The 27,078-nt window shown below is 40.7% G+C and overlaps 2 protein-coding genes across 2 annotated transcripts in view; one reads left to right on the top strand and one right to left on the bottom strand.

The window, feature by feature from the left end:
- Positions 1–1,541, top strand: part of LHCGR (luteinizing hormone/choriogonadotropin receptor) — a 61,330-nt gene extending 59,789 nt beyond the window's left edge. Inside the window, exon 12 of the mRNA XM_053460061.1 lies at positions 318–1,541. Coding sequence (XP_053316036.1) covers positions 318–1,444 — 1,127 coding nt within the window. The 3' untranslated portion in view covers positions 1,445–1,541. The remainder of the gene's footprint in view (positions 1–317) is intronic.
- Positions 1,542–6,377: 4,836 nt separating this feature from the next.
- On the bottom strand, positions 6,378–25,208 carry GTF2A1L (general transcription factor IIA subunit 1 like). Its single transcript, XM_053459191.1, has 9 exons — positions 25,179–25,208; positions 23,271–23,372; positions 21,154–21,271; positions 19,368–19,405; positions 17,256–17,349; positions 14,442–15,025; positions 8,507–8,746; positions 7,158–7,247; positions 6,378–6,502 (listed from the first exon to the last, which is right to left on the bottom strand). The coding sequence occupies exons 1-9, from the start codon at positions 25,206–25,208 to the stop codon at positions 6,395–6,397; spliced, it is 1,404 nt and encodes a 467-aa protein (XP_053315166.1). The 3' UTR covers positions 6,378–6,394.
- Positions 25,209–27,078: the final 1,870 nt, after the last annotated feature.

Here is a 27,078-nt window from a genome sequence, read left to right as displayed (position 1 = left end):
ACCATAGATTTATAAACCATAATTTATATATAAAAAAGAAAAAAATAAAGCGAAAAAAAGCCCAATCTCCCCACCACTACAACAACAGGACATACTAGGATATTCTATTTTTTAAGGTCATCATAGTACATCCTGGTTTTCCTTTTTTTCTGAAGACATGCTACTATTGTAACACAAGGGTAGTGTTATAAACTATTCACATAACAGTGAAAGTTTCAAATTTGTTACCATCTGAATCTGGGAATATTAAAAACTCACTTCACTAGTTCTTATGGATGGGTTAAATCATGCAATGTAATTTCTTTTTTTCAGTGCAGAAATGAGTGAAGACTATGAGTTCCTTTGTCAACCTAAGACCCTCAGATGCAATCCAGAACCAGATGCTTTCAACCCTTGCGAAGACATTATGGGATATGACTTTCTCCGAGTGTTGATATGGTTTATCAGCATACTTGCAATTGCTGGTAATGCCGTTGTGCTCTTTGTCCTGCTTACCAGTCATTACAAACTTACCGTTCCTCGTTTTCTGATGTGCAACCTGTCCTTTGCAGACTTTTGTATGGGAATTTATTTGTTGCTTATTGCATCAGTGGACTCCAAAACTAAAAGTCAGTATTATAACCATGCAATCGACTGGCAAACAGGGAGTGGCTGTAGCGCGGCCGGCTTCTTCACCGTATTCTCAAGTGAGCTTTCTGTTTACACACTGACTGTAATCACTGTTGAAAGATGGCACACGATAACCTACGCGATGCAACTGGACCGAAAGCTCCGCTTACGACATGCCATTTCAATCATGTTGGGGGGTTGGATATTCTCGCTTTTAATTGCAGGGTTACCACTCTTTGGGGTTAGCAATTATATAAAGGTCAGCATCTGCCTACCTATGGACATAGAAACCCCCCTTTCCCAAGCATATATAATAATCATCTTAGTGCTCAATGTAATTGCTTTTATAATTATTTGTGCCTGCTACATTAAAATTTATATAGCTGTTCAAAATCCCGAGATCACACCAACCAACAAAGACACCAAAATAGCGAAAAAGATGGCGGTCTTGATCTTCACAGACTTCACATGCATGGCACCAATATCATTCTTTGCTATTTCTGCTGCATTTAAAATTCCCCTCATCACTGTAACAAATTCTAAAATCCTCCTGGTCTTATTTTATCCGGTAAACTCCTGCGCAAATCCGTTTCTTTATGCAATCTTTACAAAAGCATTCCGAAGGGATTTCTTTTTACTCATGAGCAAGTTTGGTTGTTGCAAGACTCAAGCAGAACTTTACAGAGTGAACAATTTTACAAACTACACCTCCAACTGCAAAACTGACAGTTTGTATACCGGACCAAAAAAAACATCACATGCTGACCTACACTTGGCTACCTTCGATTGCCAGTATTTAAAGGTGAATGACAAGCTTCAAAGCCCAGACAGTTAACAATAACTACCATATGTTGGTACTATTCTTTAGACTGCATATACCAAAGAGTTCCAGGATTTTACATCAACAATGTAATATTTTGGTAAATACCATCTTTGCATATTTATGTACATAGGATGTCCTATTAAAAAGTTACAAATTTCATTGTTGTATAAAATGTATATTTTTGTATTAAATATTGCAAGAAAAAGCAGAGATATGTGCCTGGAATGATTTACATTGTGTTGAAAACTAAAAAGGGTTTTGTCAAATGACAGAATACATGCTTGTCCATTGGGAAAAAAGTTAATTTTCAATTTAGGGGAAAATGGGTGGATTCTCAAAACACAGTTGTATATGTAAATGATAGTATATATCATAAATGTCTGTTAGTGATAACTTTTGCTCCAAATAATTATTGCTGACTTCAATTTGTTTATAATAATTCAAAATACACCTTGGAAGATTTATAGCATGTCTATACAACTGACCATTAGGCCCTTTTAAAAAATCCAACATTAAGTTGGTAAATGATTACCCTTCTGCTGGTTTATGTATTCTTATTAAATTCATGTTTTTTCTGCAACATAACAAAAGTCATATACATATAGGTGTTTGGACGAAAAGGAATCCTAGTCGCATCGATCTTTCATGTGGTATATTAGGCATTCTTGTCATTACACACAGTAATATTAATTTAGTTCTGATTTAATTTTTTCTGTGCATTGCATAACTTTATACATTTTTTTTCATGTAGGTGGCTGTACACAATATAACTTTCGCACGCGGAAGTTTGATAATTGTGAAAAAAATTACAGGATAGATAATACACACTCCACAAATACAACAGCCTTTTTTCTGCTTTTAGTGGCTACATTCCCATCGCATAGTTATTCTTACCCATCAAATGAATAAAATCAGGAGCATTGCTTCCTCGTTGTCTTCTCTTTGTGTGTTGTCTTCAAATACAGGCAGTGATCTACACACACATTTAACAGCATAATATCTTCTTGTGTCAAAGACTTAACTTGTATTGCTTACTAACATGTATTTGATTGTGATGTCAAATCTATGTTTCCAATTCTGGAGGAAGGCCAATGCCCCTACATCTCTCCTGGGAATCATATTCTCTTGTGACAGTCATCCCACATCTAAACACACTACCATAGGGTTCTAATTGCAAAGTAAAACTGTTTGTCACTATTTCACACAGATTAAAAATATCCATTCTATTTTATTTTATCTATGCTAACAATGAAAGCCTATACCCATCTAACTTCCCTATTTCACAAAATCGCTGTCCTTCCTAACATAGCAATTTAAACTAGACCAGCACATTTGATTGAATCACAATACCTTGCAGAAATGGGGTTACAACTGAAATCTCTCAATAAATACATATGAAAATAAAATCTAGATTAATTATCAGTACGTGTTCATTATTTTATTTTATCTAGTGTTAAGCTAGTATTTCGCATTTTATACTACAAGAGAAATAATGATAAACCTAAGTAAATAGATATATGTACCTTCCTACATATATGTATTGACTTAGGTTTATCATTATTTCTCTTGTAATTAATTTTTAGAAGTAAAATAAACAATTACAAAAAAAATAAGCTACATTAATAAAATGAAATTGATTAAAATTAAACAAAAGTTCCAGTGATGTGATGGACAACAAAGCTATGCACCTTGAGTATTATATTTTCTTGTGTTATTACTAATTATTTATGATTATTATTAATCATAATTGTAATAATAATACATTCTCATAACGGTGTGTTTTGTGGAAGTTTCATAGGTCACTTCTCGGATTTTCCATTGTTTGGTCAGCAGATGTCAATCACTGAGTTCTGATCTCTTTAAGTTAGAAGGGAAAAACACAACCACTTTTCATGACAGAAACTAAAATTCTATTTACTTGTTTGACAACCTGTCCGAAATTTAGATTTACCAAGGGATTAATGTATTAAGTTATCTGTGCCTAATACCAGTCAAGTATGCCCACCACACTGCAGTTTGCTTGGCATGTGGTCTGTTTCCCCTCATTGTGCACTTTGCATGGATGTCTGAATTTTAAACTTATGCTCACAACTGTAGTGTGTTGACTACCACCATTAAGTTGTAAAAGCTGCCCGGTATTGGTCTTCTCTTACTCTTTCTCCCATGAATTGTATTGCCATGTTTGTTGTATTACTCCCTGAGATTCCAAACATGCCTTCAACTTACCATTTCTTTTGTGGAGAGCTGGGTGCTGAAGTAGAGAACTTCTGGGAGGCTGCAAAGTACACATAAAGGAACATGTAATTAATGTACCAGCGATGGTCCATTTTTATTGTTTAGTGACCTTTGATCCATCCAGTTCACACAACGGAACGTGTTTGGTTTTTTTTAAATGGCATGAACAAATTCATAAGGTGAATTAGTTGTACACATCTAAAATTTAAAGCCATTTATTGTATCCATAATATTTACCCATCTATTGGTATAATTTAGGCTTGGCATGAACAACACCTAATTGTTTTGACTTGTTTTGTAAGCAATTGCTTTGTATTTGTGATCTCTGAGATAAAAGTTACTTCAGTAGGTGGTTTTAGTGACGGAATGGTTTTAATGGGAATGGATTGCAAACAGGGCCTTTGTATTCCAGTTTCTGCCTTGTGCTTGTGATGCGTTTGGCTGTTTCTCCTGCTGTTGCTCCGGACGGGTGTTTCTTATCCGAAGTGCCCTATCTTAGCGCTTCCCCAAAGAAAAGCTTTAAATGTGAACCTCTCACTAAAGTCGGAATGCAGACTTGAGGAGACTTAAGGGCATTTTATGTTTTATTGTGGGGAAACTGGACACAGAATATAATGTTATCCATTAAAACCATCTAAGCTTCCTGTACCCAATAAAGTCAAAATCTAGGCCAGGGAACCTGATTCGAATATAGGCACTACTTCTAAAAGGAAGAAAACCTATCAAGTTCTCCACTGAGTGATCCTGAGGATGGTAAATCCAAAACACCTGGGAAATCTGCAAGACACCCACAGGGATTTGTGCAGTTGGGAGTACTTCAGAGAAAGCAAAAGTCTGACTCAAGTAAACCACAAAAACAGCAAGACACCCTCTAGGTGCCCCAGGTCATGTTGTAACATCTGATGGGAAAACACTATCTAGAAAAATGTCCAACATGAGAAAAATCTAAGTGAACAAAAGCCACTTGAGGGTAACCTACTACCTGCTAATTCTAAGCGTGCTTCAGCATTATCCCATACTGGTTCTGGAACAGTCATTAGATGCTCAGTTCTCAGGTGAAGGTTGAGTTATAGAGAAATCCAAGTCTACCTGGGCAGTGCCTGGTTCTGATGCTGATTAGCCCTATAACGGTACTGCGGGTGACCTGTCACTGGATTGTCTTTGCCTCTAATGGAGTAATAGTACGACACCAAGACCAAAATTTTACGAGCAAATGCATGTGCTAGTTCAAAGAGGTAGCATGTTTAGGTCTTGTGTTTTTGTCCAGCTTCCATGTTTTGTCTGGAGCGTGTCATTTCTTAGTTTGTATTTTGGCCTTTCAGCGCACTCAGTGGATTTTCACCCCAAGTAGCACCAGTTCTGGTCACTCTTTAAGAAGGAGGTTATGTCATGGCTTTGTTTTTTATGCCTTTTTGCAAGGGCCTGTATGGATTATACCGGTTGTGGTGCTATTTCCATTTACCACTTGCTTCTTTGTCTAGATTACCCCTTTATTATTAGTAACTCTACGGTTCTGTTCACAAGAGATTCAGTTTTGTTCAAAGTAGAAATTTACCAGAAGAAACGTCACAGTATCAGTTAGAACCTTATAAGGCTTAATTGCACAAATGGATCATTTTTAATTGAACCTCATGGATCCACAGGCTTATCTCTTTCATTTTTTCTCTCATCTCCTGCTCCTCTTTTCTGGTCGATCGATACCACCAAAAGTCCTATCCGATCACATGGTCAAGGCTTCTGATTGGCTGAGTAAATTACAATAACTGTACCCGATTTTAACAAGTGACTGACCATACCAGCTGCATAGGAGAACTTATTTTAATCTTCATTGCCCACCAATATCAATGCTGTTCTGAAAGCCCAGCCCAAGGCATTGCTTAACTCAATGCTCAGGGTTATCCATCTGTTCCTTTAATCATCCTTGATCTGAGACCCAACACAGACACTTGTAATTTCTACTGGGATGCACACACTATATAATAAATCTAAACACATACACATACAATTACATGCATATACATTCAAATAAGTAGAAATGGAGATAATATATAAACAATTACCCACAAAATACACACACCTATGTTGATATTGCTTGCTTAATAAATTTAATTTGGAAAGAACAAAGTTTACATAATCCTTTGTAGTCAGTAGATGCTCAATCAAATTCTATAAACTTAGATTCAACATTTGAGTCAATTGTTCAAACAAAAAAACAATAATTTGCATTATTGGGGACATTAACATAAGTTTTCATAAAACCGTAGGTCGATCTGGATCTTTGCATCAAGTGTGCAAAAAGAAACGTGTGAATATTTTGTCTGAAAAGCAGAGGTTATTTATAGAACAAGGTTTTTTAAAGTTACTAAAGAAAATACTACTGATAAGTTACCAGATTTTTTTTAAACCTATGCTTTATAATGTACTGGCAAAAGAAGTGTACGGGCAAACTAAATAAAAGTATAGAATGAAGCACATTGTTTAAATTAACAAATGAAAACATATTACATCTGTACCCCATACCAAAAAAAAAAAATCAGCAATCCAATGCTTTAATATCAGAGCATACTGATAACTCAACTGAGTTTTGGTAACACAACAAAGTCTACTAGACATAGCCAAAGGGGTTTCATGGACAAAATCGAGTCTTACTTATGTTTTTTTTATAATATTAATGAAAATAGAACATCATTGCATACAATTAACACATTATACAGGATCGGGCATAATTTACCATTCAGCTTCCCCAATTGCTTTAGAAAACACATAGTCTTTTCCTCCAAAGCTCATGACTCCATCTTTTAAGTAAAATTTCCATTTATTTTTACTCCGGTGAATCTAACAATTGAAAAAGAAAATTCATTACTTACAGCAAATTTAAGGACGCAATATAAATTTTTTTTTAGAGTGTACTACTATTATTGAATTTATGCTATGTTAAAAGGATGTCAGTTAAGAGACTTTGCTATGCATTTTCAACAAGGACCAAACGGTTCTCCAAGAACAGGCAAGTTGAAGCTGCAAAAGCATAAAGAAAGTTTTAGACTTGCTTTTTTTTGTACAAAATGAGGTGCCGGTACTCATGTTTCATTTTCTTTAAATAAATTATATTATATATATATATATCTATATATCGGGAGAGAGAGAGAGAGAGGGAGAGAGAGAGAGAGAGAGAAGGAGGGAGAGGGAGAGAGAGAGGGGGAGAGAGAGGGGGGGAGAGAGAGATATATTGATATTTCTTATATGTACACACACACACATATATACAGTATCTCACAAAAGTGAGTACACTTTACATTTTTGTAAATATTTTATTTTTTCATGTGACGACACTGAAAAATGACACTCTGCGACAATGTAGTGAGTGTACAGCCTTGTATAACGGTGTAAATTTGAAATGTAAATACATCTTAATAAAGGAGACACAATAAAATGGTCACAGACTGTGTACAATACAATGCAAAATAAAGTCAAACTTTATACCAAAATGTACCTTATCATACTGACAAACTATAACATTGTCAGTGTCAAATAGGTCTGGAACTTCTTGTTCACTCACATCATCCCCAGAATTCAAAGGGTCCTATAAATCAACCAAATCAAATATAACTCAATTTCAAACAGTAACATGATAAGGGAAGTCACTTTATACAATAGACGCCCAACTAATACACAAGTGTGAAGCTACTATACCTACTAGAGGACCTAAAGATTAAACATTTGCATCTCAGGATATTTAGTAAAAATGTTTGTGGTTAAGCTTTGCCTTTAAAGGGGAACCTACCATGGTCCGTGGCTGACTCACATAAAAATAAGCATTTCGGGAAAAAAGTGCAGAAATCTTGTGGCAACCAATGAAATCAATGAGGTCTGAGCTAGGGGATATGCAGACAACTCCCTTACCAACAACTCTACCCCTTACCAACTGAGAGTTTACAGAAAACTAAACTCAAATTAGCCAATACCCCAAATACACAGTGTCCGTGTCCCTGGTGGAGGGAGTTAGTAAACACAATCTGATAATCCATTGAGTTAACCCTGGGTAGCCACGCATATTATATATCTATCTATATGTGTGTGTGTGTGTGTGTGTGTGTGTGTATGTATGTATAGACACACATATATATATATATATATATATATATATATATATATATATATATATATATATATTTTTACATATACACACACCTATATGTGTGTATGTATGTAACACTACTAATGTTAATAATAGCCGACAGCAGCTCCATAGTTTAAACCAGTTTAGCTTTTCCACCAAAACCTTGGTAGCCGAGTTAGGAACCCAATGACGTGTTTTGTATGATTGTCTTGCAGCATTACACAGTTGCATTTAAGCTTATCATCTAATGGCCCGACACTCTTGCGTAGAATTATCCAATACAAAGCAGAAGTCACGGCTCCTTTAATGATGACAGTTCATCCAGGTCCTGGTGCAGCAAATTTTTCACCAGATCATAAAACTGTCCCACGAAACGTAACCACCGGTAAGAGATTCCTATTGTGGAATGCATTTGCTTTTCACCAGTATGAGACCATCCAGTAAAGATACATCTCCTAGGAGCAGAGTGATTTGTGTCTCGCCTTGAACCCCATGTTTGCTCAGTGTCTTTTTGATGGTGTATGGTTTAGATGCTTCAGATGCATAGATGATGTTCTACAAATTACAACACGCACAAAAAACAATCTGACCAGGCATGGTCTACATATGGTAACGCAGACAAGGGCATACACATTTCATACAACCATGAGTGTTGCTGGCAATTCATTTGTAGGAATAAAGTAACATAGCACTTTCATTATAAAAAGTTAACGTAATGGTACCTCTTCAATGACATCAATCTCTGGATCTTCATCATCACTGCTATTGCTGGTTGAATCACCAGATGCACTGTCTCCCTCTTCCAGAGCTTTAAGATCTTCTGTGTCAATTATGCCAAGAAATTCATTCTCCTCTGTATCTCTAATAGTTCCCAGTTCTTCATCAGAGGAAGTGTCACCAGGACCATCTAATTGGATTAGTTCTATGTCTCTAGGAACCCCATGGTTGTCTAATGCAGTTACCTATGGAGACACAATCTTTAAATTATCACCTTTAACAGTAAAATATCCTTTTTGATGTATATAGAAGCCTAGAATTAGGCAGCAGATAACCACTCGTCCCATTTAGTCTGGAAATTTTTCCTGATGTACGACTCAGGTGTTAATCAGTAAATGAATATACTCTCCTTTAAAAGGTAAACTCCCCAAAAGAATATAAAAATGGATGTCACAAACCACTGAATCACAGGAGATGGAGTTAGAACTAGGTGTTTTTTTGGAAAAATACATGCAGCAATAACAAATTAATTATGGCTACAGCCAACAAGCATCTGCTACACACAAATGCGCGGAAAGGTCTGCTGTAGGTAGTTAAACCTCTGATAAATGTCTGGCCATGATGTATGACCGCACAAAACAATGTAGAAGCATTGCCCATTTGCCACACAACCTTACAGCTTCTACATCTGTGCTATTAGCAGTGCCGTTAAAATAACACTTTCTTCCTTTTTTTTAAAGACCACTGTACCCACACGCAGATACTAAACACTATGCTGCAGCTTGATGAACACAACACCATCATTTGGCCCCCTTTCCCATCCTTAGGAAACAAAATCCAACAACCTCCACCAATTCACGCAACAAGACCTGGTAGACCCCTGAACCTTTATTCCAACAAACTCCTACAAGCCTCCTGCTCTTCTCATGCACACAACAAAATCCAGCAGCTCCTATCCTTCCGTTCAACATACAAAATAAATAAATAAATCAGAAGCTCCACATTTTCCCTTATATGTAACAATATCCAACAGCCGCTCTGGTATCTACCTTGCACACAAGAAAATCCAGCACCCCTGCCTCCCTCACACAACAAAAACTAGTAGCCCCTTGTCCCACCCTTGCACACAAACTCTGCCAGTCCTAACAGCCAACCCCCACTACATCATAAAGCCACCCCTCTCCCCTCCTTCCAAAAACAGAAATTCCAGCAGCTTTGCACCCCCTACCACACACAATCATCTAGCTCCAACGTTCCTTGCACAATTTGGTTTCCACTTTAACATATAAAAACCCAGAAATTGTCTTACCATAAATATTTTTTCCCCAAATATAGTCGCAGTACACAAGGGTGTGCTCTTAAGGGGACAAATTGTCTGTAAAACTTAAGTGAAACAGTTATTCCCTTCCTCCTTACCTATAAAATATGCCCCCCCCCTCAAGCTACACAGTAAGTCACAAGACAACAGAGATGCTCAAAAAATGTTTTAGTATATAGTATGGGAGGGAAATCCGTACTGCCACTACATTTGGGAAAAAATAATTTACAGTAAGAAAATCTAGTGGCAGTACATGAGGGATATAGATCTGTTATGCACTGCCTGTAGCAACTTTAGCCCAAAATAAGATTCAGAGGTGGAAAAAAACATCTAGCCTGCAGCGGCTCAGGAATGTATTAAAGGATGACCAGGTCACCGCTTTGCAGATATCTTCCCGTGAAGCAGCTGCTTTTTCAGCCCATGATACTGACATGGCTCTTGTCGAGTGAGCTTTAACATGAATGGGAGAAATTTTACCACTGATCCTAACCCCGCTGCCTGCCCGGCACCCGGCACTGCATGTCCCTGGCGTCGGGCGCTAGACCCCGAATATAGGGAAAAAAGTGCGGCCTATATTCGAGCCAATACAGTATATTGGTTTTGGATATGACTTTAGGAAGGAAGGTTTGAGATGCAAACCAACTTTATCTTGATGGAATATGGTGAAGTCTTAGGAAGAAGAGAGAGACAGTATTCACCGACTCTTCGGGCCGATGTGATGGCCACTAGAAAAACCGTCTTCAGGGACAACATCTTTAAAGAAACGTCTTCCAGTAGTTCAAATGGAGCTGCACAGAGATCCTTTAAAACCAAAGATAAATCCCAGGAGGAAAAAAAAGACTTCTTGGGTGGACGTTTCAAATTGTCAGCTTTAAAAAAATCTTTTAATAAGAAGATTCAAGGCCAAATCAACTAGTAGAAACTGACTTGGTGTTGGAAGGAACTGGAGAATAACCTCAGAGGGAGAATGGGGACGTTGAATCCATAGATCAAACACCATGAGAGAAGCTTTTTCCATACTCTAAGTCATATACTTGAGGTAGACTGTCTCACTGAATTAAGAGGAACAGATGCCATCTCACCTTCTACACAGTGCTCTTGAAGAATCATCCTTACAGAAGCCAAGCTATCAATCTGAACATGGCTACAGTTTCTGGGAGTAGATCTCTGTAGTCTAGCAAGCCTTCTGTTTGGGGAAGTACCCAATATGCAATTGTAAGCTGTTTTAGTTCTGAAAACCAGTTGCGGTTTGGCCAATATAGAATTATTGCTAACACCCGAGCCTTGTCTGTCCGGATTTTTTTTTTAACTATACTCGAGATTAGAGCCACTGGGGGAAAATATATGTCATCCTGAAAACAACGGAAAGAGAACACGTCTACAAAATTTGGGAAACCCCATCTGTAAAGGGGTGCAAAGATCGCTACTTTCCAGTTTTCCAGAGTGGCCATGAGGTCTATTTCCAGGATGCCAAATCCTGAAATCAGAACGGAAAACATCTCGTGGCCCAGAGACCATTCTGTTTCAGACCACTTCATTCTGCTTAATCGTCTGCAATATTATCTGCTCCCTTTATGTGAGTTGCTGAAATTGCCATCAGATTCCTTTGAGCCCATTCCATTATCTCTGTGCATAAAAACTGTAGTTTCCTGATCCTTGTTCCTCCTTGCCCGTTTAGGTATGAGAACAAGGTGCGGTTGATTGTAATCTGACCGCTTTGTTTTTTATCCACAGACAAAAAGCTATGAGGGCCATAAGGACAGCCTTTAGTTTCCTGAAATTTTACGATTGTGCTGTGTCCTCCAGCGACTAGCACCCCTGTCTGAATTGTTAATGTAAGCGGGCTCCCCATCCAGTTTTGCATATCTCGGTGGTAATCATAACCCTCTCTGGAGGTTGAACAGGCATGCCCCTGGAGAGATGTTCCAAAACTCTCACCAATTTAGTTGTGCCAGAACCCTCTTCTGGCATAAAAAAAAAAAAAAAAGTTTGAGAATTTCCCATCGAAGAGGTCTCATATCAGCCCTTGTCCATGCGACTGCAGGGATAGAAGCTTTTAATAGACCCAGAACGCTCATAGCTTTTCTTACTGAGGAGCTTTTTGAAGAGTCGACGCTTCTTTTAATATTTTTTATTTATTTATTTGGAAGGAAGAGGCGGAGTGCCTGTGAATCCACCAGAAGACCTAAAAACCATAGCTTGGTAGTTGGTATCAGATCGGATTTCTCCCAGTTGATTACCCGACCATGCTGTTGAAGGAATAGGATGGTTCTCTGTAAATCTTCTTGAAAAATTGTTGGCGATCTTGCTTTTATTAAAACAGTCATCCAGGTAAGGCACAATTGACACTCCTTCTCTTAATGCAGCAACTAAGGGACTTAAGATTTCCGTAAAGACCCTTGGGGCTGTGGTAAGACCAAAAGGAAAGGACTCTGAATTGAAAGCGTAGAAGGAATTGAGGAGTAGGAATATCCATAAATCTTATTCTGTAGCCTTCTGTAATGATTCCCATGATCCATGGATTGTCTGTAGCATTGTCCTATACCTGTCAGAACCATTGAATATCTACTTTAGTTAGATTTTCCCATTTTTCATCTTCTTGTAGCTTGAAATTTTGCCTGGATTTTTTCACTCCCACTGCACGAATCCTATGAATTTTGGCAAAACCAGAAAACCCTTACATTGAAGGTGCTTGGAATCCTGAAAGACCCCTGTAACTTATTTAACGAACCTTCTCCATCCTTGGGAAGGGAAACCCGCTTCTTCGGATTCCTCACATGAAAATGGAGCAGATCTTAGGGAGCATTCACCAGAAGATAATTCCGACATGGAAGATGAGCTGGACCTTCTGCAAGGTTTCATTTCTTTCTCTCGTTTGAATGATTCAAAAGTTTGCACCAAATTTTCCTGGAACCATCCCAAGAAACTTTGCATATCCTTGTGTTTCTCTTTGGCCAGATTTTCGGCTGAGCATGGATTACACAATTTTTTCCTGCAGCCTTCTGGAAGCGGAACAGAACATTCAGTGCAAGCGTCATGCTTTAAATGCTGATTTTTTCAGAGTGGGATTTTTGTCCTTATCCATTTTCTCTGGAGATAAAGGACTCGACATCCAAATAAAGGAAAAATATAAAAAGTATAGATAAAAGAAGAATATCTTACCTTAACCTCCTCTATTCCATGGGGGGGCTGGTTACACAGAAATACCTGTACTGACATGCACCCACTGCAGTCAGACAGGCTGTACACCAAATTTGTGTGCCTTGAAGAAGATCCGAATTGCGGATTGCTCAGTAGCGCGATCGGATCTTCTGTGGCACGCAGCGCTACCTGGGCATGTGTTCCCCCGCTGTGTGCATGCTCCCACTCACCGCCGTATACGTTTTGCTACGAACCTCGCTCTGCTCACAAGCGGTGAGCACTTGGAGGAAGGAGAATCCTCAGGCAGCATCCCGTGCGCCTCACCTCGGCTACCGTCCGTGACGGGGGTGGGGGCATATTTAGAGGTAAGGAGGAGGGGATTCACTGTTTCACTTATGTTTTACAGGCTACTTGTCCCCTTAAGAAGAACGCACCCTCGTGTACTGTCACTAGATGTAGGGAAAAAATTATGCATCCTAGACACAACAGGATTTGACAAGCCCTCACCCTCGCACGCCATCCATCACATCTCTCCCCTCACTTTGAAACAATAAACGTCAACAGCTCTTCCAAACCCATTGTACACACCACAAAATCTGGTGGCTACTCCAGCTGCAACCCCTTTTTACTGCAGCCACTTCCTTCTATAAATCAAAGCACAGTACCCCCCAATAGACTCTGCTCTCCCTTGCACACAGCAACTGTACTCTAGTTGCACAACAAATCAAGCTAACCCTGTCCTCACTGTATCCAACAAAATCCATAGCCATCCTCCCTTGCATTAATCAAAACGCAGTAACCCCCCTATCCGCAGACTCTACATCGCTGCACACTACAAAATCCACCTCAATTGCATATGAACAAATCCAGCAGCCTCAGATCCCCTTTGTACACACACCAACACGCAGCTGCTACTCTCCCATTTTGCATACAACAAAATCCTGAAATCACATAACCTTTCATAAGTAAAAATCCGCCTTTGCACACCATCTTGCGGCTCTCATACTCTCTTGCACAAAACAAAATCAACTCCTCTACTCCCCTTGCACTCAACATCATTTGATAGCCCCTGTCCCATTTGCACATAACAAAATCCAGCAGCCACTGACTCTCACTTGCACACAAATTTGCAGATTTCCCTTTTCTTGTGTGCATACTCTGACCACCGTCCTTTGCAAACGACAAATTGTAGCAGGCCCTGCCCATCTCGCACACAACAAAAGCTGGAAGGATTTCTGCACCTTCCCTCCTGGTACTGACGTGCCTGTTGATCATACAAAAACCAATACACGTCTTTAATACATATATAAGCAAATTTATATTTATTTATGAGCATATTTCACCAAATCAAACTTAGGAAGGCAACAAATCTAAAGCCTTTCCTTGACGCATGTATTTGCTGTCAAGTCTCTTATGTCGGTGGAATAGACATCAGACATTTCTAACTAGTATTTAATGCTAAAGACATAAAAAACCCTCACCTCATTTGGGATGTTTAAGTTGCCATTGTCAACAGGAATAATTTCTTGTACATCGTCATCCAGTATGGTGATTTGTACATCAGTATCTGGGACCTGTGACTTTAATGGCAGTGTACAGTCATGTGCTGAACTTCCTTGAACTGTCTGTGTCATGGTTAGGTTGTTCAGCATAGAATCAGCATTATCAACTAACGGTAATTCGGTCTGCTTTGAACTAAAGACAGGTGGCAGCACATCATTAAAATTAGTTTCTGCTGAACCACTCAGAGGCTGATTAAACCCATTATTTGTAAGATTTTCCAGCATATCAGACTGAGTAAATGAAGCCCCATCGGCATTTGCAAAACTTTTCTCCACGGTGCTCTCTGCTTCATATAGGTCGATTACTTCAGAGGGTTTTTGAACCAACGGAGCTTGCTGCTGCCATTTCTGCCCTGCTTGCGCAGCTGCAAGCTGGCTGTTAGCTGGTGGTGCAGTAGGATGACTTATGTGCTGAAAGTAATGCTGAACTGACTGCTGAAGAATTCTTGGAGCTCCAGGTGCTTGAGTAACCATTACAGGCACAGTAACTTTGTACAGCTGTCCTACACAAAAACAAGGCAAACAGTAAACATGTTAATACGTGCATACACAAAATAAATTTGTGGATAAATGATAGTTTTCAGTAAGCTTCAAGTATACGTGTATTATACAGGAGAAAAAAAAATGTTGTATAATACCTTTGGGCCTGGGGGTTTTCATAACCAAAGGATCGTAATATGTTTTGGCATTTTTACCATGTTTGTTAAGCCATGATTCTCCTTTTTATACTATACTAAAAAAGACTAAGAATTTTCAACTCAAAAACGCTTGATGCTGGGTGGTGAAGCCAATAAGATGACGACGCTTCTTTATACCGAAAGGATCAGCATCGCTATATGGAACCATTGAACCATGCATGAGTCAGGAAAGATAGTGCAAGTTGCAGCAGAGATTTGGAGCAACAACTAGATCCTACTAGGCATTGCAAGAGTGGTCAGAGACGACAGGACAGTTGTTGCTGTACTCCGGCCATAAAGAGAGAGACAACCCCACACACAGGGAGCAGGCATCATGTTTTCAAAGCAGGCACAAACAGCACTGATAGAATGGGAAGTGTATGGCCCTAGGATAATCACTGCATCCTTCAGAACCAAGAAGGAGACGATCAAGTGAACGTTGTCCAGTGGTAACACCGAATGTGAACAACTTATAGGGAATCATGCGCTGGGAGAGATGAGCAAGAATAGAGATAGATGTGCGTACCAGTGAACAATGAACCATGTGGTCATCAAAGGCAGCATCTTTCCTCACAAGCGGATCCACAAGAGTACCTGGGTTTTGCCAGACAGCGTGACAGAGAACCAAATTGACCATGTCTGCATTAGCAAGAAGCTCAGAAGATCCTTACTGGATGCTTGACTTAGAAGTGGAGAAGAAGTGGTGGCCAGACTGAAGCTTTAGAACAGGGGTCCTCAAACTGCGGCCCTCCAGCTGCTGCAGGACTACATCTCCCATAATGCTCCTTCAGCTAAGGGGCTGGCTGAGGAGTATGGGAGATGTAGTCCTGCAGCAGCTGGAGGGCCGCAGTTTGAGCACCCCTGCTTTAGAAGAACCAGAAAGACATGTCAGACAGAAAAACAAAGTACAACATCAGCTTTCTGAAGGACTTCAGTTCAAAGTCTTCTTTGGCCATGAACAACTATTTTTCAGTACTACAGGAGCTGTTCCGAGTAAGAAATAGATAGTGCCCTCAACAGATGACAGAAAGGCACTTAGACCACCATGCTAGGCAGTCCTCAGAGTCAAGAAACACCAGCAGAAAAAGTGGTGAAGATGGGCGGAGCACTTTGAGGAACTCCTTTACAGAGCAACACCACCAAATCCAACAGACATTGACCTAGCCAACAAGGACACCTTGATCAACTGCGACAAGCCAATCAGAGATGAGATCAAGAAAGCCATTACCCTGATGAAGAACGGAAAGGCGGCTGGACTTGACAGAGGCCCTTAAAACAGACCTAGATTCCTCAGTGGAGATGCTGTACGCACTTTTTAAGATATGGAAGGAAAGATTCCGGATTGGAAGAAGAGATACCTCATCAAGATCCGCAAGAAAGTGCGGTTCAGCAACTGTGCCAACTACAGAGGAATCATACTCCTGTCAGCGCAAGAGAAGGTCCTCCTCCTAAAAAGAATGATGCACTCATTTAGACGTTAAGGCAAGGATCGGCAAAAGCAACAGCAGCCTTCTTATAGCTCAAGAACATCTGGAGCTCCAGAGAGCTGTCTTTGGCAACGAAGGCTTGCCTGTTGAACTCCAACGTGAAGGACTCTCCAGATCCACTGACCAGACACTGTCAGCAACACTAATCTTTGGGAGGCAAGCCACCAACTAACATTACCAGACAGGCATTGAGGTGGGGCCCTCAAGGCAAGCAAAAAAGCCATACACAAAACACCTGGTGACGTGACCTCATGTCTGACATCAAAAAGATGGGCTACATCTGGAACCACTTAGAGAGAATGGACAAAGACAGAGGTCTCTGGAGAGCTGTAGTTGGGGGGTCCATACCCTGGCAAGGGTGACTGGCATAAGTACATTGATAATGTTGCTTTATTTATATATATTAAGTTTCTAAATATATCCAATATGTTGTTGCAGCTGTTCATACATACTGTTCTCACAAAATGTTCAAGACGCAAATAAAGTGATGTTATCTTCTAATAATCCACCATCTAAAAATAGATGTTTTGAGTTAAACATACATACGCACATTCCTATTCACCACTTACCGGATGCAGTCTGCACAGTCATTCCTGCTGGTAGGTGAATGGGATAAGTTAGCCCAGGTGGAAGGGTAAATGCTCCATTTGTCCCGGAAGAATTCTGAAAAAGAATTTTAGCATGGATTGCATTTAAACATGCCTTAGATTTTATGTTTTAAAAAGTTATGTGCAATAAGTCCTGCTATTATATATTTAGTAGAAAATGAAGATATCTCCAAACTAACATCTGCCTAACAATCTGACGGAAGCGACAGTAAAAATTTACGCAAACTTTCATCTTATTCTGTCAAAGACGTCATCTTTTTGCAATTCACTTGCCTTCAGCGTTTCCATTTGTGGGATATACAGAAATCCCATCAGATTGTGAAGCCATGTAACACGCACATTCAATGACACATGTAGGGCTGCAACTAACGATTATTTTAATAATCGATTAATCGGCCGATTATTTTTTCGATTAATCGATTAATCGGATAAAAAAAACAATATGCAAATTTTTCGTTTATTTAAAAGAATTTAATGAACTGGATGTTAAAAAACAACTTAAAATTTACATTAACATTCTTATTTTGTTATGATGTAATAAAAAACAATATTTTCAAAGTACAAGAACCCAAACACAATATTTATGAAACAAAATAACCCCAAACATTCTGAAAAGAGGTGGACTATTACTGTTCAAGAAACTTTGCCCCAGCACTTTGCACTTTGCACCCAGCACTTTGCACCCAGCACTTTGCACCCAGCCCTGGCACTTTGCCCCCAGCACTTTGCCCCCAGCACTTTGCCCCAGCCCTGGCACTTTGCATCCAGCACTTTGCACCCAGCATTCAGCACTTTGCACCAGCACTTTGCACCCAGCCCTGGCACTTTGCACCCAGCACTTTGTACCCAGCACTCAGCACCCAGCACTTTGCCCCAGCCCTGGCACTTTGCATCCAGCACTTTGCACCCAGCACTTTGCACCCAGCACTTTGCACTTTGCACCCAGCACTTTGTACCCAGCACTCAGCACTTAGCGCCCAGCACTTTGCCCCAGCCCTGGCACTTTGCACCCAGCACTTTGCACCCAGCCCTGGCACTTTGCACCCAGCACTGGCACTTTGCACCCAGCACTTTGCACTGTGCCCCTGCACCCAGTCTCCAACTCTGCCCTGCACCCAGCCCTGCCCCCACATTCTGCCCTGCCCCCACACTCACACTCTGCCCTGCACCCACTCTGCCCTGCACCCACTCTGCCCTGCACCCACACTCACACCCTGCCCTGCATCCCCACCCCCACTCTGCCCTGCACCCAGTCTCCCACTCTGCTCTGCACCCACACTCACACCCTGCATCCCCACCCCCACTCTGCCCTGCACCCAGTCTCCTGCCCTGCACCCCCCACCCCCACTCTGCCCTGCACCCCCACCCCCACTCTGCCCTGCACCCACACTCACACCCTGCCCTGCATCCCCTGAAACCCCACTCCCACCCCGCCGTGGACCCCCACCCCCGCGAATCGCTCTGTGCGAATGGAGCCACTCGCACAGAGCGAACCGCTCTGTGCGAATGGAGCCACTCGCACAGAGCGGTTCGCTCTGTGCGAGTGGCTCCATGCGAATGGAGCAACTCGCACAGAGCGGTTCGCTCTGTGCGAATGGAGCAACTCGCACAGAGCGAACCGCTCTGTGCGAATGGAGCCACTCGCACAGAGCGAACCGCTCTGTGCGAATGGAGCCACTCGCACAGAGCGAACCGCTCTGTGCGAGTGGAGCCACTCGCACAGAGCGAACCGGAACACGTCACATCCGTCACGTAGCTAGAAGAAGGCGGAGACTGCAGAGCGTGTAGCAGAAGCGGGGAACGCTCGCGGAGGTAAGTAAAAGGAGCCGAGTGCTCCAACAACGAATTGATCACTCGATTAATCGATAACGGAAATCGTTATCGATGATTTCCGTTATCGATTATTATCGATTTTATCGATTCGTTGTTTCAGCTCTAGACACATGCATTAAAATAGAGTTTAACATTTAAAAGGAAAATACCTGGTTCAAAGCCATTTCTAGAAAGAAAGTAAAAAGGGCATTACATCACTAAATACAGGTAAACCAATCCGAACCAAGACAGGACTCTTACCATTTCATTTGTTGCAAAATTCTGTAAGTTTCTCAGACCTGAAAGACATTAAATGATTTAAACTATGATGTGTCCTATCTTACAGGGAGTTTATTGCAAACAAGAGTACAGATAAATTGTACACACACATGGAAAAAAAGAGTTTAAAACATTTTGCTTCTTCCCTCTTTGTTTGATATCATACATATCTCAAAATTATTAGTTTTTAACCATTTCAAATAGACTCCCCCACAGTGTACGCTAAAAAACAAACACGTGCAATGCCTTGCATTCTATAGACAGAAAACAAGATTGGCACGTATGCAAGTTTAATTTGAATTGGCTACAATGGGAGTTTTACAAATATATTATTGATGCATGCAACAAGACCGACTTCAATACGCATTTTACATGAAAAGGGGGATGGAGTAGGGCTGCCATGTCGGCAATGTTTTCCAAGACAGATCTTTATATGTAACATGTAAATCACTCCTCTGCATTAGCGGATATACAAACTTTATTTAGTTACTGATTTCTCTTTTATACAGCAGGGAACTCTATATGTGGTGGCTAGTAAAATTGAAAAAAAAACGATATGCATGCCGGCTAGTGTGTTCCTTTAAGAGTGGGAAAAAAAAAAGTATAACACATAACTCTAACCATATGTCTCAAACTTCATTTCATTTTCATGCAAACATATTTCTAATTATTGCATTTAAAATAATCATTTTGACGTGTTTCTTTTCTTATTAAAACTTTGCATCTTTTTCAGTATCTTACAAGAACACAGATGTTCATATTCAATGTCATTTGCACTTTGCTTGAACCCCATAAATATTCAAGTTATTTTTCTCAGTTTCAATGTTTTGACTTTATAAAAAGTAAAATGCTCTTTATAAAGTGTAATTATGCTATAAAAAAAAAAAACATTAACACTATTCTCACTGCAATGACATACAACATATCCTAACCAATCACTTCTGGAATTATCTATTTTTCTAGTACTACAAAATATGTGGAACAACAAAAATTAGCACTAAATTTAACTTAAGGTATTTACAAGTGAGAATGTTGTATGGTATTTCATACTACGGTCAATAATACAATAGACAGATAGTATGTAGCATAGAGGATTTCTACGACTGAGATTATAAAGAAAAAAGTCTAGTGCAAAGAAATAAAGTTGAGGAATTAGAAATTAAAAATTGGTTCTTATGGTAATTATATCATTGATTTTGTGCCTGGATTACTCATTGCACTTACCCCTAATACGATCACTGTTAAAATAACAGTCATATAATCTAAAATGTTTGGTGGAATCATACCCATTTCTAGGTAAATAATGGCAAAAAATATATAATGTGCTGAGAAAAAAGTATTTTCCCCCTCCCGATTTCTTTTATTTATGCATATTTGCTACACTGACATGTTTCAGGTCATCCAACAAAAGTTAATATAAGACAACATATGACCCTAGTAAACACAAAAAGCAGTACTTAAATGATGACTTCAAGTATTGAAGTAAAAAAGCTATGAAACGCTACCTGGCCCTATGTGAAAAAGTAACCAAATTTAAAATTTCACTAGACACACCCAGGTGTGTTCAATAATATACAAATCTGACAATCTTATACAGAGTACATTTAAAACATAGAATTATGTCTATATTTGGGTAGTTTCAACCAACCAACCAACCAACCCCCCCCAATTTATTTTTTAGCTCTGAAACTGCAAAAGAACAGCATCACTGAAACTGTCCTCTATTTTTACAAAGTCAAAGGGAATCCAAAATAAACAGAAAGCCAACCTGTTGCTGCATGAATAGACTGATGTAAATGCTGTGGCAGTTGTAGAACGAATTGCGGTGCGCTGTCTCTGAAAAAGCCTTCTGTGGCTTTGGACTGCATAACTTTGGTTTCCCATAGCTAGGAAATACAAAATCATATCTTAAGCAATTACCGAGACTCTATTAAAACAAGAACGAAAAGAAACTAGGATAAATACTCGCTGTGCTAAAATCCATCCAGACACATAGAACTAGAACAACTAACGTTTATAGACAGATGATGCAAGCTCTAAAAGAGATTATTAACGGTAGTATGCACATTAAAGATAGCCGAGCAGTCCTTGTAGAATTTTCTTGTGTTCCCTGTTGCAAATGCATTCTGCAGAACCCTGAAAATGCAGCGCTTTATTCTGATGTAGGTTGACTGGACTAGACAACTGCTGGCCCCCTGAGTTCAGGGTTATTGAGTTACTTGTTTTTCACTTTTCTTGTTTATAGAGTGTGTGCTCTATTGTCACCTTTGTAGCAGGATTTCATTTTCCCTATTTGGCCACTTCTTATTTCATTTGTTTTGCCTAGACATAGACCTAGGGCAGTCACAGCTGCTGCAAGACCAGTTATAGTTTGACCTACTGGGCCATCAGGCTTCTCAACGTGCCACTTCGTCTTCTGCCAGTTGTGGAGACCTGAGACCTCTCTCATAACTGCTCATATACACTATGGGGCACTGCATCTAACTGGCACAGACTCCATAGTGACCTTACTCTGCACCAAACATGCAAAGCACCAGGATAGGACATCTTAACCCAGTGCCTAGGGCAGTACCCATCCAAGATACTCCTCTGCCCATATGCATTTGCCCCCCCCTAATTACCGTATTTGCTTATAAGACACCCTCAAATTTGAATATTAATTTAGAAAAAAGAAAAAGCCTGAATATAAGGCTACCCCATACGAAAAAAGTTTTATTAGTAAATATAAATTCACATGTAAACATATTTCATATATAATAAAAAATATGATTTTTATTTCCTTTTATTTGTCAACCTGCCCCCCAGTTATGCACATGTGCCCCATGGCTTGCCACTCTGCCTCCCTGATATGCCACTTGGCCCCAGATATGTCTTATACCCCATTTATGCTACTCTGCCTCCCTGGTATTCCCTATTACCCACTGTATGCAACTCTGCTTCTCTGATATGCCACCTTGCCCGCCCCCCGATATGCTTTATACCCTCTATATGCCACTCTGCCCCCAGATATGCCGTATCCCCCCTATTTGCCAATCTGCCCCCTTGATATGCTTTATACCCCCTGATATGACCACCCACCACCCAAATTACCGATGCATCCCCAGATTTGTCCCCATGATTCAGACTCCCTGGTGTCAAGTAGAGGAAGCCGGTGGAAGTCTGTGCGCAAACTCCGCAACTACTCGACACGGGGGCTTCTATGTATGAGCGCCGGAAGGTCATGCCGGTGCTCCTTCATAGAAGCCCCGGCGGAAGTGTCGGGTAGCAGAGGAGGTTTTCTGCACGCATCGCACAGAGGTCCACCAGCTGCCGGAGAGGAGGATCCGGGTCCCCTGCAGTGGTGCGGGGGATCTGGATCTTAGTCTTTTAGTCAGACCTCTATTTGAGGTCTGATTATAAGATGACCTTGAATATAAGATGATGGGTATTTTTTTTTTTAGAGCATTTGCTCTGAAAAAAAACTTGTCTTATAATCGAGCAAATACGGTATTTGCCATGCAGAAGAAGTGTTAGGCCAAACACATCTACTGACATGTGGTATAGTAAGCGCCAGTCAGCTTCAGTGTTAAAGCTTTCCCACTGGTTTAAAGAAGAGCACCTTTCTGTTTATGAGTAAGATTAGGTGCTTTTTCTATTTTAAGCATTTTAAAGAATACACATTAACAGTACTCACAAAGTACAGCATACTTCCAATTCCAAAATGATGTTATGTAGTCACCATACTAAAGGTCTTATTTTTTATGTTTCCCAAAGCCATACATAAGAAATCAAATAAATTCAAAGAGAAAAAATAGAGCAGTGGAAAGCTCTGCAATACTTCCAAACATTAGTCCCAAAATATTATGATATATTGCAAGGTTATTGGTTAAAAGGGTATAGACTTACCTGTTTTAGCTCTTTCAGAACATGTTCATCAACACCTTCTTCAACAAATAATTCCCTTACTCCTTCAATTACATCTTCAATAATTGACTTGTATAGTTTAGGCTATAGGAAAAAATAAAACTTGTAAATTGACACAACATACAAATTAGGAGTCCCGTTACCAATCTTACCTGAAACTGATCTTTAAACAAGCCTAACCAAATAGCTAGAAAATGCATAGTTAATTCAACATTTAATTGGGCTACAGAATGGTCCTCTGTACTTGTGCTCCGCCAGAATTTAGGCAACTCCAACTCAGAAAACGCGGTATTCAAATAAGAAAAAAAAATTTAGTTTGTGAAGAATGTGTTCTACAAAAGGAATCTACGAAAAAGACGTGAGAAGATATTAAAGTGGATGGAGCTGGATGGAGAATGGAGCTGCACCCGTTTAAGGTCTTACCACATACTGTCCATACGAGTAAGTTGTCTGAAAGTATAAGTTTGCAGGTAGGCATCAACTTTCCTATTGGAGTGATTAGACCCCCCCCATTCTGCCACTTCTCAACGCCCCCGTTACAACCAAGGTCTCTGATCTGTCCCTAAATGGTTATTTTACGATGAACTGTCCCCAGCTTCCAAAGTATGAAGTACCTGGCATCCTGCCACTTAAAGAGACAGAGCACCAGAATATATCTCCTAACATTTTGCAATCTAACAGATACATCCTCAGTGAATAGTAATAATCAGCAAAGTCAATACGCTGTTCCATCTATCTATCTGCAGCCATCTACAATGCATGGAGGCCAAGGAGGCTGAACTATTCAGGAGAAAATTATCTGTGAATACCATGACCACTAACGTTCTAAACAAATCCAGGTTTTCTTTAGCCAGATGGCAACACTGGAGGCAATTGGCCATCAAGATTAAAGGGGTACTGTAGAAAATAGGTTTTCTATTACATAATGTAATTTCTCCAACAATGATTGCCAATAGAAAAGAGAGATAAACACTGCGCTTAACACACTGTTTGAATTAATGAAGGAAATACTTCCTCACTATGCAGCGAAACATCTGTGCCTCATAACCAGATTTGTGAAACCCCAGCGACAATCACACTACATGTGACAGATTAAGGTGCATTTATGCAATCTTTTGAGTGTCCACACGTTCCCCAATTGGCTACCAAGGACACAACCCATGCCATGGAAAAGATTAGATAAACAAACTGCTCCACACCATACCCTAAGGCCCTATTCTACACCTATATGACGCAACACGGCCTATGTATTGTATTTTTCAAGAGAGGAAAAAACTTCAATGACTAAAGACTGGCAACTATGACTCTCTTGCTTTTATACTATGCATGACATGCTGTTAGAAACAGTTGGCTTCTATATATAGACTATTTCTGACCTGTTTTAAAGGCACAGTCCAGCCATCATATGTAATGCATATGATACTGTGTTACCTCTAAATTTTGTGCTGTCCCCCATCTGTTTCCTGTACATGTTTCGGCAGAACACATCTGCTTTGGCCGTATATAATTATTGCCAGTCAGTTCCTGCGCCAGATTAGCAAATGCCGAATCTTTGAGAACATCTAGTTCTATTAGTAAAAACTCCATATTAATTCCTGTCCACCAAATAACTGCTCAAATTAATGAGATACACACAACACTACAGAGCATACAAATGCATCAGTTACACACTTACCTGTTTCCAAAGATGTGTACAACAATGCTATCAACAGCCAACCGACAAACCACTCGGGTTAGCTTCAATCTCGCCTAAACGGACTTCCGGTTCCCAAGTAGGAAGCCGAGTGATAAATAAGTGAGGGCCTAAATCCATAAAGCATTCTCCGTTAATAAATGTGGCATGCACCCACACCATAATTTTGGTGAGAAGATGGAGACGTCCGTCCTTACCACAGGGTTTGGATTCGACGAGTGCGCCATGGCTGCCTCTCCTAGCAGGCGTTTGCGAGGGACATCCGCTCCTTCCAACTGCTCCTCTGCACCTGTCAACGCCCGCGGCGCGTACCGCAACTAAGAGGGTCACGTGACAGCGACTCGGCAACTGTGCCGGCTTCCCGTACGAGGGTGTCAAGTGACCATCAGCTCTCTGTCAGGTAATTTCCTTAATATGTTTGCGAAGACAAGCTTATGCGGTGAGCGGGAGATAGAGAGTCAGAGACCGTGACTGGACCTGGTTTATAGGTTTCTGGACTCTTAGTGAATTACCATTTCAATATCCATCCTAAGTGACCCTATTTAGGCGGGACAGTCCCTCTTTGGGAGCAAATCCTTCTGCCCCTGTTTGCTAGAAGCCAGTGGCGTCGCTACAGGGGGGCAATTGCCCCCCCTAGGTTAATCCTTGCGCCCCCTGTTGCCCCCCCCTGCCGAAGTTGGAATAAAGTCGCAATGCTGCTTTAAATCCCGTTTTTTGTTTTTTTTTAATGCGGAGGAGAGAGAGAGGCGCCCCCCATTCTCCTCTATGAGGCCCTGACGTCATATTTCGGCGCTCAGCGGTGAACGAAGACAGAAGCCTCGTGCTCCCGTCGCTGGACCTAAAGGTGAGGCAGCTACAAAGGGGAGGGTAGATAGTGAGTAGGGAGAGGGGGTTAGAAAGTGATACGGGAGGGAGAGGGGGTTAGAAAGTGATACGGGAGGGAGAGGAGGTTAGAAAGTGATAAGGGAGGAAGAGGGGGATAGAATGTGATAAGGGAGGAAGAGGGGGTTAGAAAGTGATAAGGGAGGGAGAGGGGGTTAGAAAGTGATAAGGGAGGGAGAGGGGGTTAGAAAGTAATAAGGCAGGGGCGTCCAACATGCGGCCCGCGAGACCTCGAGGTGCGGCCCGCGTAAGATCGGCAGCCAGGACAACCGATCTTACGCGGGCCGCACCTCGAGCATGTCCTGGCTGACTTGTCATAATAGGAGTGTGATTGCTAACAGCAATCAAAGTCCCATCATGCCTAGCTTCCAGCACTTCCACATCTAACCAGTAAATGCTGGAACCTAGGCATGATGGGACTGTGATTGCTGTTAGGAATCACACTCCTATCATGCCAAGCAGAGCCGGCCTTAGGTGTTCTGGCGCCCTGTGCGGACTACTCGTCTGGCGTCCCCCCATCCCAAAAAAAGAAAGGAATAAAAACTTGTAACAAAACCCCAATCACTAAATACTACGCCAAACATTGATGTGGTGTAGGCCTACCACTTCATTGTCTGGCTTGGTAGTAGGGATGCACCGAAACGAATTCTGGACTGAAACCAAAAGTGCAGCATTTACCTGGCCGAAACCGAATATGACCCCCCCCCACACCATAACACATAACAAAACAATTAAATAACAATATTTATATATATATATATATATGATTAACAGCAATCACATTCTTATCATGCCCGCAGATTCCAGGATGTACTCGTAGACTACTTGGCATGATAGGAGTATGATTGCCCTATGTACCCCGTCTCACTCCATTCTCCCTATCTACCCCCTCCTAACTATCTACCCTCTCCCTCTTTGAAGTTCACTTACCTTTCAGAAGTCCTGCGGTGAGGGTGCAAGGCCTCTGCCTCCCAGCTCTGCCACTGTATGGAACAGTATAGAGTGATGGGAGTTATGATGTACTTTAGAGCATAATTATATAATGAAAAATACATTGGAAATGGTACAGCATAACACCCATCACTCTCACACCCTTACCAATCCACACACATACACCAATCCACACATATACACCAATCCACACATATATACCAATCCACACACATACCAATCCACACACATACACCAATCCACACACATACACCAATCCACACA

Source organism: Spea bombifrons, chromosome 3, assembly GCF_027358695.1.
Source record: "Spea bombifrons isolate aSpeBom1 chromosome 3, aSpeBom1.2.pri, whole genome shotgun sequence".
Classification (NCBI taxonomy): domain Eukaryota; kingdom Metazoa; phylum Chordata; class Amphibia; order Anura; family Pelobatidae; genus Spea; species Spea bombifrons.
This window is presented reverse-complemented; position numbering and strand designations above follow the sequence as displayed.

Excerpts from the sequence above, each read along its gene's own strand:
- GTF2A1L (XM_053459191.1), bottom strand. The coding sequence starts at position 25,208 with ATGGCGCACTCGTCGAATCCAAACCCTGTG. Across the intron at positions 17,350-19,367 it reads ATTTTGCAACAAATGAAATG|AATTCTTCCGGGACAAATGG; the intron begins GTAAGAGTCCTG and ends ATTCTTTTTCAG. Across the intron at positions 6,503-7,157 it reads TAGTTTGTCAGTATGATAAG|ATTCACCGGAGTAAAAATAA; the intron begins GTACATTTTGGT and ends TTCAATTGTTAG.